This window comes from Phocoena sinus, chromosome 16 (genome assembly GCF_008692025.1).
Source record: "Phocoena sinus isolate mPhoSin1 chromosome 16, mPhoSin1.pri, whole genome shotgun sequence".
NCBI lineage: Eukaryota > Metazoa > Chordata > Mammalia > Artiodactyla > Phocoenidae > Phocoena > Phocoena sinus.
In genome coordinates, this window is record NC_045778.1 from 27,953,206 (window position 1) to 27,967,320 (window position 14,115).

Consider the following 14,115-nt stretch of genomic DNA (forward strand, 5'->3'; position numbering starts at 1 on the left):
TCTGTCATATGAATATACAACATTTTATTTATCGATTTTCCTCATTGATAGACATTTGAATTATTTCCAATTTGTTCTGTTGTAAATAATGCTGCAATAAACATTGTTCTATGTTCCACCTTACAGACCTGAGTAAAATTTTCCATTGTATATATTTTAAAGGGAATTGCAGTACCAGTTTTCAATTTTATTAGATATTGCTAAGCTACTCTCCTGAGTAGTGGAACCAATGTACGTTCCCACTGGCAAAGGATGAGAGGTTAAGAGATTTGTTGTCCTTCATTCTCTATAGCATTCGCTATTGTGAGACTTCAAAGTTTGCCAACTATGATGGACAAAAAAATAATTGCATTTTGTTTTAATTTGCATTGCCTTTAGGACTAGTAAATTTGACCATCTTCTCTTTTATTTATTGACTACTCAGGTTTCCTCTTCTTTGAATTGTCTGAGATTTCCTTTGCCCATTTTTTATTATATTTTTATTTATTTAGGGATATAGGTATTCTGGATGCTAATATTTTATTGTAGATGTTGCAAAAATTCTCTAACGGGTGATTTAAAAAGTAAAACGTAAAAGTAATTCTTTGCCACAGGTCGTTAGAAAATTTGGCAAGTACTTAAAGAGTTGAGAATTATTTGTAGTTCTTAGGATTCCGATTTACCCCGATTTCCCTGTTCCCATTTTAGGCATCCTTCATTAATCCAGGTAAAAGAAAACATTAAATATTTCCACTTATGTTTCTATTATTTCATTCTTGATACACTGTGAGTGTATTGCTTCAGTTTCAAGGGGAGTCCTTTATTCTGGGGCAGGTAGAATGCAAATTTAAGACATTGTCTTGTCCATTTCTTTCATATGATAATCGTGCTTTTCTGAATCATGCTTCTAAGCATAATTTTCAACATCACTATTGAAAAGATCACATGGAGTTCATTTTGCTAAAAGCCAAGTCAAAGAACTGGTAGTTAGAACCTTGGTTTGTAGCGGTTTTCCCCAACATCCAGCCATGAAAGTCTCACCAAAAGGCATAGTTTGCAAAATTGTTCTCTTCCTGGATTCTTTTCCATGACTTGAGTTTATAAATGGACACTTAGCAGAAAAGTAATTAAGTGCTAGGCGAAGAATGATGACTGCAAAACAGAACTCAAGCCACACAGTTTTTGCTTTGACTACAATTGGAAATAAAAGTTAAATCTCTATTTTACTCTTGGTTACAAAACTCGTATGTTTTTCCCTGTCAGAGGTATTTGCTGAAAGGTAGTTTCTTCCAGTAATTTTAGGAAAAGCTGTCATCAAGTTGTCAGCAGCCCAAATGGAGATTAAAAGCACCAAGAAATATCACAATATAGCAACCTAAAACTCATCCTGGAATTTTAGGCTTTTTTAGCAACAAGGTGGAGTAGAAACATTGACAGAGAAAGAAGCTATGGCCTCTTATGGAGGAAGTACAGTAGATCTGTGGAAGGACATTCCCCATTCCTCTGCCGCATATATCCTACCTCGAGCATTGAATAGATGCCATATTCAGAACATGTCATTGTGTCTCATTTATCATGTAGGGATTACAGGAGACCTTGATGCCAAATGGAGAAACACCTGGTGATTCTAATGTTTGAATTTTAATCTAATTGCTGACTCTTTTACATTGTTGCAGCATCCTAAATGTCTAATGATGCAGTATCTTACAAATCTTGGGTACTTTTTAAAACATTTTTCTTGGTGACTGAACTTTGATCTTTCTAGACCCCAATACCTTTGGATCAAACTTTTAACACCATATATTTCTCTTGCTGCTGAGATGAAGTAATGCTACCCGAAATCTGTCTCTACCTTAGGGACAGAGCTTCTGCTTTTGTGGCATTCAGAACTCTTTCTGTAAGTCTCTACTGAAAGCTGCTTAATCAAACATCTCAAATGTCAGAAACAGGGTTTAAAGGGTTTTTCTAGCAAGTAGGTCTAATCTCCTACTTAGTTTTGATTCCTATAATGTCGATAATCTCTTTGGAGAAAAGGCCTCCTCCTACCAGGGCAAATATATCCCATAGAATGTATTTCCTTTTCCAGAAAGAAAAATGTAGCATTAATGAAATTTACTTTTTCATGAAGCTTGGAAAGGTTGTAAGCTTAGGATTTTGATCCTAGCAGATGTTCTTTTTTGGATATTAAAAAAAAAAAAAAAAAGTAGTGTTTGATTCAGAAGTCTCAGTAAGAATTGCAGTGGTGATGCTTCGTACTCCACGCAGCCACACTCAGAATGTGACATACTGGTCATTAGCTCTGAGTGACACCTGACTCTCCGGCTGTGGTCCTTTCCTCCTGCCTTAGCCCCCATGGATGTAGTGTTAGGGAAAGAGAGTTAGCAGCCTGCGTCACACTATATAGAATCGAATGGTTAAAGAGCCTTGTGTACAGTTAAAAAAAAAACAAACATCTTCATAGACAGATTTCAGAATATTTTCTTTTAGACTTTGAAATGGCAAAGTTTTGTCAACGACCACTGTATTTCAAATTTCAGATGGGTTTTTCAGTGCTGTTGTAAAATGTAGCCAGAACCCCAGTTGCAGGGTCTGCAATGGTTTGTATCCTTCTCTAGGGTCACTTCATGCTGCCAGGCCTTTTGTCTTCAGCTTCCCATTATCTCCATGCCACTGGGTCCAGTAAACCAGGCTTGTTTGTCCCATCCACCCTGGGGGCAAAGCTCAGCCTCTTCACTGGTTTCCATAGAAATCTCCGCACAGTGAACATTCGATCTGTGGGAAGTATTGGTAGGAGGCCTGTGGCAGAAATCGAAATCTGCATCATTTCCTGCCTTCAACTTCTCCTTTCCTCCTCCTCCTTGAAGCTCAGCACAGTAAATAAACTATCCCCTTGTGTCAGAGCCCTTCCACCTGTACCAAGTCCCCTGAAAGCTTGGTAATCGACCCTACACTTAGCAGAATATTATCTCAACACAGACAACTCTTGCTTCCTAAGAAGAGTCTTGGTCCATAATATTTTCTCCAAACCCAGATCCCGACGAGACAAGTTGGGTAAATGAAGGTATTTAGTGTTTGGTGTGGCTTCATGTTGGTGTGGTTTTTTTCACGCAGGCCTCCAGTGACAGCGTTGCTGCCTCTCCGAAGAGCCGCTACACACCCCTGCCTTCTGCTTCCAGGGAACTCACCAGTCACCGAGGTAGGAACCCTGCTTTTTATTGCTCTCAGTGGCTGCGGGGAGGGACACCAGCCTGTGCGGAGCTCGGGGCTCATTACTGCTGTCTCGGCACTTTGGAAGGAACACAGTGCTTTTCAAGTCCTTGATGAGAAAACCATACCTGTCAAGCCTAGTGATTTTCACTCATATTCAACAGAATTTCGTGGCAGTCTATTGGGAAGGCAAATACGTCTATGGTGGAATATAATTTTGTGATACTTTTTCTTTAAACAAAGAGATTATCGTACTTAAAAATTACTAAGGAGGTCATTTCCTCCAGGGAAAGTGATGGAGAGAAATTAGGAAACTCACTAATATTTGTAAAAGTGTCACTGTTTGGGAGTATAATAGTTGAAATCTGTAATTTCGAAATGAATGAACTCTACGTTACAGCTAAAAGGAATTCCAGTTTGCCTAGCAACATTAAGGCGAATCAATATGCAGTTTTCCCTGAATTCTCTGATCCTTGAAACTTTAATTTGGCTTACCCAGTTCTTCCAAAGCCTTGAATTCCTATTGCCATCTCTAAAGTCTGCAAGGAATATAATTTAAACATGCTTTATCCCTAACCTGGCTGCTCAGGCCAAGGACTATGTGACCAGCTTTGTTGGAATTAGTTAGGACAGGAAGAGGCCACGTGATGTAACTTGTTTACCCCATTTTATTCTGGTTATGACCACAGTCATGTTTCGTAATTGTGAATCTACCTTCCAAGGATAAGTAAGAACAGGCTAAGATTGAGGGCATTACATACTTTAAACATTGCTTCTCCAAGCAGGAAATTACCCTTGTACATGCAGGGGACACTGAATAAGGGCTCTTCCAGCTTTGTCATCCAAGCTGCACAGCAGGATGGGTGGGTCGGAGCCAAGTCTGTAGAGATTATCAGAAAGTAGAGCTGGCCCTCTAAGGAAGACATGGAGGTTTCAGGCAAATGGCACACTTATATTCTGCAGGAAACGGTCCATAGAGTAACGCAGGATTCCAGGTGTCTGTGACTTGGACCTGTGTTGTCTGTTTGATGTCTGGGCCCAGTGGAACTTTTCTACATTTGAATATGTGTTGGTTCAATTAGGGTTCAACTGTGATTCCATTCAGTAAGTGTCAAACTTGTGAAAATCAATTTTGCTCAAAGTCAGGTAGAATAACTAGCTGCCGACATGTTGTATTTTGAGGGGTGTGAACAGATCTCTTCTGCTGAGTGTCCTTATGAAGGTTGTGAGTATATCCCTTTAGAGACTGTTTTACTGGGTGGCGGGGGGTGGCGGGGATTCCTCTAGGCAAACAATAATACGCTCTCTAGAAGGAATAACAAATTAAGCCTAGCATCCTATTCTCATAGATGGTCTCTTGCATTTGAATAAGGGTAGTTTTAACTGTGTAGCCTGTTGACTACATGAGTAGGAACTGAAGTCTCAGAGCCCTCAAGCCTACTTGAGTTGATGTGGCCACGAAATTGAGATTTCACAGCAGGAGGGACCCCATAGTGATAGTCATCAGTAGTAGGGCAAAGGTCATCTGTCGTCGTAACAGTAAAATAAAGAATCTGAACCTTGAAGAAATGGAATATAAAACAATAGTTTTGAAGATATTTTGGTTAATATTTGGAATATGGAAAAATACCTAACATGGTTAGAGTGAAAATAGGCCCCCTTGAATGATATCAGAGCCCAACATCAATAGGGAAAACATTATTTAAAGGGAGCCAAGAGCAGATGTCTTGAATTTCCTTGAATTTAATGCATTTGAGGCATTAGTTGCCTGATCTGTGCTAAGTACTTGGATGTTGAAAAGAGCAAGACAGCATCATGAAACGACGGCCAGGTCTTTGGACTTAATGTTCATGAGGAGACCAGTAAAGAGAGAACCAAAGAAGCTCATTAGGCTGAATTTTTATTGGACTGATGTGCGTGGGGAAAATATGTGACTGATATATTTCACCTTGGCATGAATCATGCAGTGACAAATGAGGAAAGCCATAGTTTTCAGCATCCAGAATGAAACCACTTAAGGCCATCTTGGTTTATTTTGTATTTAAGTGAAAGAAATGATTCTAAATTTCTGATTCCATAAATCACCAAACTTTTTGAGTGTCATTTGTTAATATTTTCATGGCAACAGCCTACAAACATTTATCCAGAGAGGTACTTCCACGTTGTGAAGGCAAATAACACCAATTCTTTCCCAGGTGAAATCCTCCATGATGTTTGAAAGTTGGTCTATAAAGTCCTAAGTGGAAATTCTATTTGTAAATAATTTTTGGTTCATTCGGTTCCCAATCTCTTTTCATTCCGCACCAACGACTACACAAACTGGTGGGCAGTAGTTCATGTGCAAATTGCTAATTTTCTATACTTGCCATCTTCCCTTTGCTTGTCCTTTTATGTAACTTCCAATGTCGAGTATGATAGGCCAGAGATTCATGTCCTAAGGACTGTAGATTCAAATGCAAAGGAAGTCTGGGCCCAGAATAATGATCAGGAGACAGGGGACTCTACTTTTCCATCTGTAACGTGTAGATAATCTAAACCTCATGGGGACAGTAATGCCCAGTACTTTGTTCTTCCTGCATGAAATTTTTACTGATCTTACCTGTATTGAATTTTTCCCCTAGTTGAGGTACTTATCATATTTGTTTCTATCTCCTTAGTGCCATTGCTCATATTCTGCTTTGTATGACAGGGGTCAGGTCTATGTATGTCTTGAACTCCTCATAAATGAAAGCTCCCTGAGGGGCAGTACAGATTCTAACTCTCCTTCCCTTTCACATCATTAACTCCTACTCATTAGTCAGGTATCAGCTTCAGTACAACAGCTCCAAAGAAGATTCCTCTGATCTCACCCTATCCATTTGCTTCAGGTCAGTTTTCCCTTTTCAGGGACTGTCTTCCCAGATGGCAACTCTTGGCGGTGGGGCGGAGCGGGGGCGGGGGGGGGGGGGGTTGGTGTGGGGTAGGGGGTGGAGGTGCTGATGTCTGTTTACTCGCCACTATTTTCGCAGTGCCTGGCACAGGGCCTCCTACTTAATCAGCGATCAATAAATATTTGTTCAGTAAATGATGAGTAATAGAAACCCAGGGGAAAGTCAGTGACTTAGGTACCTCTTGTTGGTATCTAAGTACCCCCGTTGCACGTAAATTGCGAGGTAACTTGATTGCATCTGAGGAAAGAAACCCATCTGCCTTTGGGGGTGAGCACATACTGAAGGGAGTGGCCTGTCTTGTGGACGTCAAACCTCAACTCTGTTGCTTTCAGAAACCCACACACACCATCATGGACTGGAGCTGTATCTATTGGTTCATTGCCAGAAGGCATTTAGCCGTATTGCACAACTTCCAAGTAGATAGTTATTTTAATGTCAGAGTTTCCAAACACTGGTGTTTTGATGATGGAAAGGACTAGGATGAATTAAAGCAACTCATGGAATTATTTTACTAGAACAGAAGTTCTCAAAGAAGGGGCTGGAAGTTCAGTAAGATGCAGGTTGTGGTAAAGATAGGGTTTTAGAATGGTCCGCTTAAAGACTCTCTGAGAATTCTTCTCTAGGTCTGAGCATGTCTTCAGAATATGGGAGATATGGGGCTATGCCAGTGATTCCAACTGCTACCTAGTGATAGTCTGCATACATACTTACCTCCTCAGTGGGTAGCCACATTATGAGGAATGTTGAAATGTTTATCAGAGAAATGGATATACCCCTGCATGCCGTGTAGTGCCACTCTTTATCTGGTAGCTGTTAGAAGCAGAATTTGCATCTTTATAGACCATTGTGTCTTTTGGGAAAACATTTCTATTTAGATCATAGACCATAAATAAACCCAATAAGATGGAGAGGGTAAATGTTAGTTTTCCCATTTAACAGAGGAAGACACCCCCCCGCCAATTGCTAGGGGAGCTGAATCACTCAGCAACAGAGGCAAGGAAAAAACATCCAAGCTCTGTGTCCTAGATTCCCAGGCCACCCCAGACCTTTGTCCTTTACACAGGACACATAAAGCAATCCGCTGCCTGGGGTGCATTTCGAAAGCCTGTGCTAAGGCTGTGGTAAAGTACAGCGTCCTTGCCAACTTCTGTCAAAAGAGTTGCCTGTTACTCCCCTCCCTCCGCCCTTTTTTAAAAATTACAAATCTATACATTCAGGAGCAGAGATAGTTTGAAAAACCAAAGGGAAAAATGCTATGGTATCAACCTGAATTCAGACAGGTAAAATTGAATGCACGCCATTCAAATTATGAAGCGCTTTAATGTAAGGAATGAGAGGCTTACACATACAGGAAAGGACTGACAGGGAAGGTGTCACCCAGAGTCTCACCTCTGTGACCGGTGATTCTCAAGAGCTTGCTGAAGTTTCTGTGCATCTCAGGAATACTTGGGAATCTCCTCCTGACTTCCTCGGTCTGCAGCACCAAGGCGGCGGTGATTCTCAGGAAGTTCTTCAAAGGTTAGGACTACCCACGCATTGCCCTGCCCCTCCTCTCTGGATTTCCACATCATACTCAGTGTCTCTCTTTGGCCCTCTCTAACCGAGAACTATGCACACAGGGAATTTTGGGAAATGTAGTTTCTAGTTTCTCCTGTGAGCTGCAGAGAAAACCTCAGAAGGGGGTAGTGGTGATGCCCAATTAAAACAGCCAAGGGCTTCCCTGGTGGCGCAGTGGTTGAGAGTCCACCTGCCGTTGCAGGGAACATGGGTTCGTGCCCCGGTCCGAACCCGCTCCACATGCCGCGGAGCGGCTGGGCCCGTGAGCCATGGCTGCTGAGCCTGCGCATCCGGAGCCTGTGCTCCGCAGCGGGAGAGGCCACAGCGGTGAGAGGGTGAGAGGCCCGGATACCGCAAAAAACAAACAAACAGAAAAACAAAACAGCCAAGCCGGCACATCTACCATAATCCTACCTTGCCAACCGCTATCACGTTGAGGGTCCCATTCCAATTGTTTGCACGCACATTTTGCAAAGTAATTGCAAACCCAGTGAACATCCCTGAATTATTACATTTTTTCCCCTGATGCTTATACAGTCTTGAAGATGTGCCATAGTTAACTTGTCAGATTAAGCATTGGACTTTAAAGGTATGAAAGAAAGAAAGCCAGAAATGGAGGGGAATCTGTTACGAAAAGCTGCTTGGAGATGATAATACCCCACTTCTATCCATCGTTGGCAATCTTGCCATTATTTTTGTTGACACAGTCGTTAGTAGCTCGTCCTCTTCTCCAACCAGGGGCTTGGTCTGTTTGTTTTGGAAATTGATTGCTGGGACCATCACAGAGTGATTTACATAGCAACTTATCATAATTAGTTATCGTTTGTAGTTTCCTTAATGTGAGTTGCATTTTATGCTTAGCAATTGATGTTTCTGTATTTCTCCATGAAGCAGCTCAATGTGTGTCATCCAAAAAAGAAAAAAAAGGTGGAAGGAAAAACTGCTGGCGTTTTTTAGTTTTATTTTTTTAAACAGTTTCAGCCTGAGATATCATAAAATACCTTTTTTCAGAAGCCATAAATGCAGAGGGTTTTGCTTCAACTATTCAAATAAGCCAAAGTGAAATGAATCAGAGGAGAATTAAATGGATGTAGGTGAAGATGTGTCAATGTAGGCAAAGATGTTTGGGATGGGGAGATGTTGGCCAGAAAAACTGTACACCAGCAAGCAGAATACTTCCGGGAGGGCACAAGATGGGGCTGCTTGATAACCAAACTTCATCACAATTTGTTTTAGGCTTATAGGATTTGGAAGCAATCTGTCTCTTTCAGACAATTTAAAAACCTTTTTCTATTTTTCATATTTGTACCATTTTGCTAATGTCAACCCACGGGGAATGTGAAAGCTTAAGTAGACTTGATCATTATAAACAAAATCCACGCAGAATAATAGCAAAGACTCAAGGAAAGCAGGTGCATTTATCTGGGTTCTCTTACCAGTTCAGCATCAAGGAGTCTTTTTGCCTATTGCTTGTTGGTTCTCATTGACCATTTAAAGAGATGGAACAAGCAATCTGATGGTTATGGTGACTTTGCCTGGTAGGTCTCACCTAAGATCAGACCCATGACTCAGGCAGCCTGTTTATTTGCTGCCTTCAGTCTTCCAGAATATTTTGATCAGTCTTTCAAGGGAGCTAACCATCACATGGTTTCTCATAAAATGTGACTGATTCATTGAAGGTTCATAGAAGTATGATGGATCCAACTCTCCTCTATGCAAAGTGTATTGAAAGCTGTGGAAAAAAGAAAGAAACAAGGAGGTGGGTAGGGAGAGCAGGTGAGGGAGAAGGAGAGAAAAAGAGAGAGAGAAGAAAACAGAAAAAGAAAATCACGTTGGCAATTGACAAGGAAGCCTTCTTTGCTGAGGCGGACACGGTTGGTCTGTGGGTCCTGCCAAGCAAGTACATGGCCTCGGCTGCCATCTCTCAGACTCCGTGCTGTGGCTTTGCCCTGGCTGTGTGAGGAAAGAGTGTGTTGGTTCCCTGTGCAGAGCTATTATTAGCATTTTCTAATTATGTAAAATACTTTCCTCTGATGACATTTTCAACAGAACCCCTCACTTTAGTTTTTTCTTCCCTTCATAATGCTTTCATGGGCTTAGAATCTTGGTGGAAGTCTCAGATGCTGAGAGATGCTAATGTTTCTTTTATTTAATCGAGGTGACTAGTGATTTGACAGTAGTGGTTGACAGGTTTATTTTATCTGTGTGGCAGCGGGAGTCTATTTTCAGTCTGTGCACTCTGTTCCTAAGTAAAAGGACTTTACTAAGTGCTGAATAAATTGTACTTTCCTTTGATTCTAGGCCTTGCTGAAATGGTTTAAAAACAGTAGTCTGGGTCATCAAATTCATTTCCCTGCTGCTTTGCAGGGTCAATAGCTTCACTCTGTGTGGAGCGGGGCTGGGTAGATTGGAATGGAGGGTGGTGTAGATTAAAACTTCCACATATATATAGACAGATGTGCAAGTGTGTGCTCGCTGTCTGGGAAGCTGGCAGTGATGGAAGAGCAAGCCAAGTGGAATCTGAAGATGGATGAATCTGTTAGACTATTACCAGGATTGGCATGGACTTTAGCCAGGAACTTGAAGCAGCCTCCTTTAAGTGTGTGAAATCCATGGGGGTCCATTTCGTATCCTTTTTCTTCAAGGATGATTTTTCATTTGCAGTCTCTGCAATTGCTTTATTTCTAGTCTTTGGGCAGAACTGTGTGCACTCATAGGCACAGAGGGGCTGTGGAGTTGGTTCTTCCGTTCCAGAGCAAAGCGAGGAGGGCAGAACGGAATCTGGCTGCACACCCCCAACAGCAATCAACCTTCCTTCTGTAGGATGAGAGATCGAAGGATAACCCTTGCTCCAACAGACAGACCAAATACAAAATAGTGATAAAAAATACGTCCCTCTGTTTAAAAAAAAAAATGGAGGGTCCGGAATTGACAGGGTTGAAGATTCTAAATGTCCTGAAGTTTTAGAGACTTGAGCTGTTTCTTCTCCCTTCCGTTGCAAGGGAAGAGCTGGGACATGGTCAAATGTGTCTTCTGAGATGACAAGTATTGCCCTGAGAACCGTCATTCAAGGAGTCCTCCAGTATGTCTTTATCTTGTATCCACTGTGAACAAAGTATATGTTAGGGTTTGTGGAGAGCTCAGAAACAGAGAGCATGGAATCTGTCTTATAGTTTGATTGTGGAGATACCAAAAATGAAGCAATGCCAACCAAACAGATATTATATATTATATAATTAAGAGTTGCCTCACTTGGTAAAAGCCATGTAAGTGCTAAAACTGCTTAGAAAAGAAGGGAATCAGTAAAGGCTAGAATAGTCAGGCGTGGCTGTTTGGAGGGTATTGGCATTGAGCTTTGAAGGACAAGTAGGGCATGAGTAGGTGGATGGCAAAAGAAAGGCATTCCAGAAAAAGGAAATGGGTAAAGAAAAGGTAAGAATAGTTAGAACTGACTGGAGGAAGGGGCCCAGTTTTGAAAAATTCAGAAATAAGTTTACTTGTAGAACAGATTTGTATTATGGCAGGCCTTGAACAGGCAGAAGCATCTAGATTGGATTTAAAGCTGTGCTATATGGTTATTAATCTGAAAGCAGTATGCAAGGGGATTGGAAAGAGAAGAGCCAGGACTTGAGGAGGCCACTGTGGGATGGCCTTGAAGGGAGTGTGGTCCAGTTTTGGAAGCTTTGGATTTCTTGACACCAAGCTATGTGACTGCAGACTATACTGCCTCCAAACAGCAGGTTTCAAGCAAAGGTAATTGAGGCAACAATTTGGTAACAGATGGGGAGGACAGCTGGGGCCAGGACACTGGCCAGTGGAGCAGGGGTGGGGGCGATGTAAAGGGAACCTTACAGCCATGGTGGAGTTGTGGTTTGAGGTTGCTGATGGTTTGGTCCCAGGGTATCCCTGGCTCGGGTATCAGAGAAAATGGACAATCAATGCTTTTCCTCCCCATGTGATTCAAAGTCTTTCTGACGTTGGTTTTTGAAACCAAAATTTAGAGCCCAGCATCAATTAAGATAATGGTGAAATAATCTAGCATTTGATGCTGAAGGATGGAGTAGCTGGCGAATAGGGGAAGAAATATGAGAACGATTCTGTAACAAATGCAATTGGCTGACTTAATGACTGATTATTGTTAGAGGTAGAGGGTACCAGAGAGCAGACAGCTGCAAGGAAGCTGGCCTGGTTCATGGGAAGCTGTAGTCTCTGCCTGTAGCCCTTCTCACATTCCTCCTTGCAGGATTCTCCACTGCCACTCAGGCATGAGCTATAATCTGGCCTGTTAAACGGAAGACTGCTGGAATTAATGTAGTGGAGCTCGTGGCAACAGGAACAAACATATAAGAAGCAGGCAGGGAAGCCACAAAAATGTGTTCTCATTCGAGCCTTTGGCTCAAGATGAGCTACATTCTTTTAAAAACGAATAAGGGCTCAGGGTGTTTTATTCCTGAATCTTGGGTTTCTGGAAGGAGAGCTCTTTGAAAGCCAATGCTTTTGGTCTAGATTGTTCTGCTGGGAGCTCTGCCCAGCCTTAACTTCCTAGGCCCAGGTCTTTCCACTCATTTGTTTCCCCTTCTCTTAGAGAAAACTTTACCCCTGCCCCAGGTTTTTCCTCATGTAGAGCTTTTACAACCTTTTTGGAACAAATAAACAAACATCTGGAATCGTGTAGTCCATTTAATTAAAAAGTTTGCGTTTGGCCAGAAATGGTAAAATCATGAAAAATGGCCTGTCGGTGAGCTCAAGAAGGCCAAACGATGACGTCGTTGGCTGCAAGTGGATTGAAACTGAGTGAGTGAACACCTGCTCGGTTCAGCCTTCTGTCCTCCTGTTCCCCCTTCCAGCCATTAATATTTACTGCTCTGGTTCTTCATCCGTCCTAATGCAATTCTTGGTTCAGGCTGGTCGGGGGACGGGGCTGTTACTTTTCCAATAACTTGGGGTTTGTCGGGATGTGTGTACTTTATGAAGGGTGTGGAATTGGGCCTTTTGACTTCTCAGTTCCCTTAATCAGAATTCCATATGCTTCAGGTCACTGCTGGGGCCTCTTTCTGTTTCTTCAATCAGTCAGCCGACCGTGGTTTTTTTTCAGACGCACTCTGGACTGGGAGGTTGTGGGAAATGCAAGGGAAGCTGTGGGCTCTGCCTTCAAGAAACCTGTAGTCTAATTGGAGAAAGAAGGCCCTGCACACACAGAAAGCAGAGGTCAAGCTAGATGCAGGAGTGCAGGAAAGGGAGAACGGAAGCATGGGGTTAGTGAGAACAGATGTATGCGCAGGTGGCTTCCTATGAAGGTTAGTGAGAACGGAAGTATGGGGAGGTGGCCTCAGATGAAGATGAGAACTGAGTTGAAAGCAAATAGATGAAAGGAGAAAGAAAGCTGGGTTTATCTTATCTCACAGGAGCAGCCACTGCTAAGTTCTTTTTACTCAGGTGTAAAGAAAGGGCTTTAATCCCTCCATTCTCTGCTTCCAAATATCTAAGACCCCTTTCTCCAAGTCACCTCATAGAAACCTACAGACTGAGAGAAAAACATGTGCTTAATACAGAAACACAGTTTCACAATAAATCTTCCATCCCCTGCCTCTCCACTTACACAGTTCCGCCCAGTTGTTGGTCCTGTGTACTTTGAATATAAAAATTCTAAAGCCACCACTGGAGTGAAACCATTTATATAGGTGACAAACTTGGAGGAATCTTCCCTGGGCCGTTTCAGAGTGTGAAAGAGAACTCGGGGAGAGACCAAGTGGAGTTCTTGCTTAATTTCTGGCCATAATCTAGGTGAGGTACATGTGCGAAGGAACGTTATCGCAGGGGTTAGCCAGGATGATTCTGTTCTTCTGACAGCTCCCTCAGCAGGGCCTGCCTGTGGTGAAGTAAAATGTAAGTTCCATTTGCATATTAAGAGAAGAATGTTGAGAGTATTTGGCTTTGCAGAGTGTAGTGCTCTGATATGTCTTCCACTTGAGACTTTAATCCCAGGATAAAGTTATCCTGAAAAAAAAAGATGAGAGGTCTTTTTGTTTTGTTGTACAGAATACGAAGGAAGTATCTAGGGAGCTGGAAATACAGTGGGTGCCATTTAGCTTGGATCTAAGGAAAGGATGAGTGTTGTTGAACTCAGGTGTGGATTGGCAAGGGTGATTGGGAAACCACCATTCCCCAAGGCCTTGTACTGCTCATCTGTCTTTGAGAGTTGAATCGTGTAGCCTGGAGGAAGTGAAATGAAATTTATACAACTTTCAAATCCAATCAGGATTTGAAACACAGATCCAGGGTTCTCTTTGTCAATGCTAGTTCAGCTTTTTTTTTTTTTTTTTTTTTTAATTAAATGAAACCAGGGTTTCACCTTGACCCCTCCGGACTTTTGCAAGCACAGACAGATACAAGACCATGTTGGAAAAACACTCCACTGTTGTCAGAGGAGTTCTTAGTCCTG

At 42.1% G+C, this 14,115-nt stretch overlaps 1 protein-coding gene across 4 annotated transcripts in view; it reads left to right on the forward strand.

The window, feature by feature from the left end:
* LRMDA (leucine rich melanocyte differentiation associated) overlaps positions 1–14,115 on the forward strand; it is a 1,257,159-nt gene that overhangs the window by 1,020,764 nt on the left and 222,280 nt on the right. For all 4 annotated transcript variants that reach the window (XM_032608114.1, XM_032608115.1, XM_032608117.1 and 1 more), the window contains one exon: positions 3,091–3,175. In XM_032608114.1, coding sequence (XP_032464005.1) covers positions 3,091–3,175 — 85 coding nt within the window. The remainder of the gene's footprint in view (positions 1–3,090; positions 3,176–14,115) is intronic.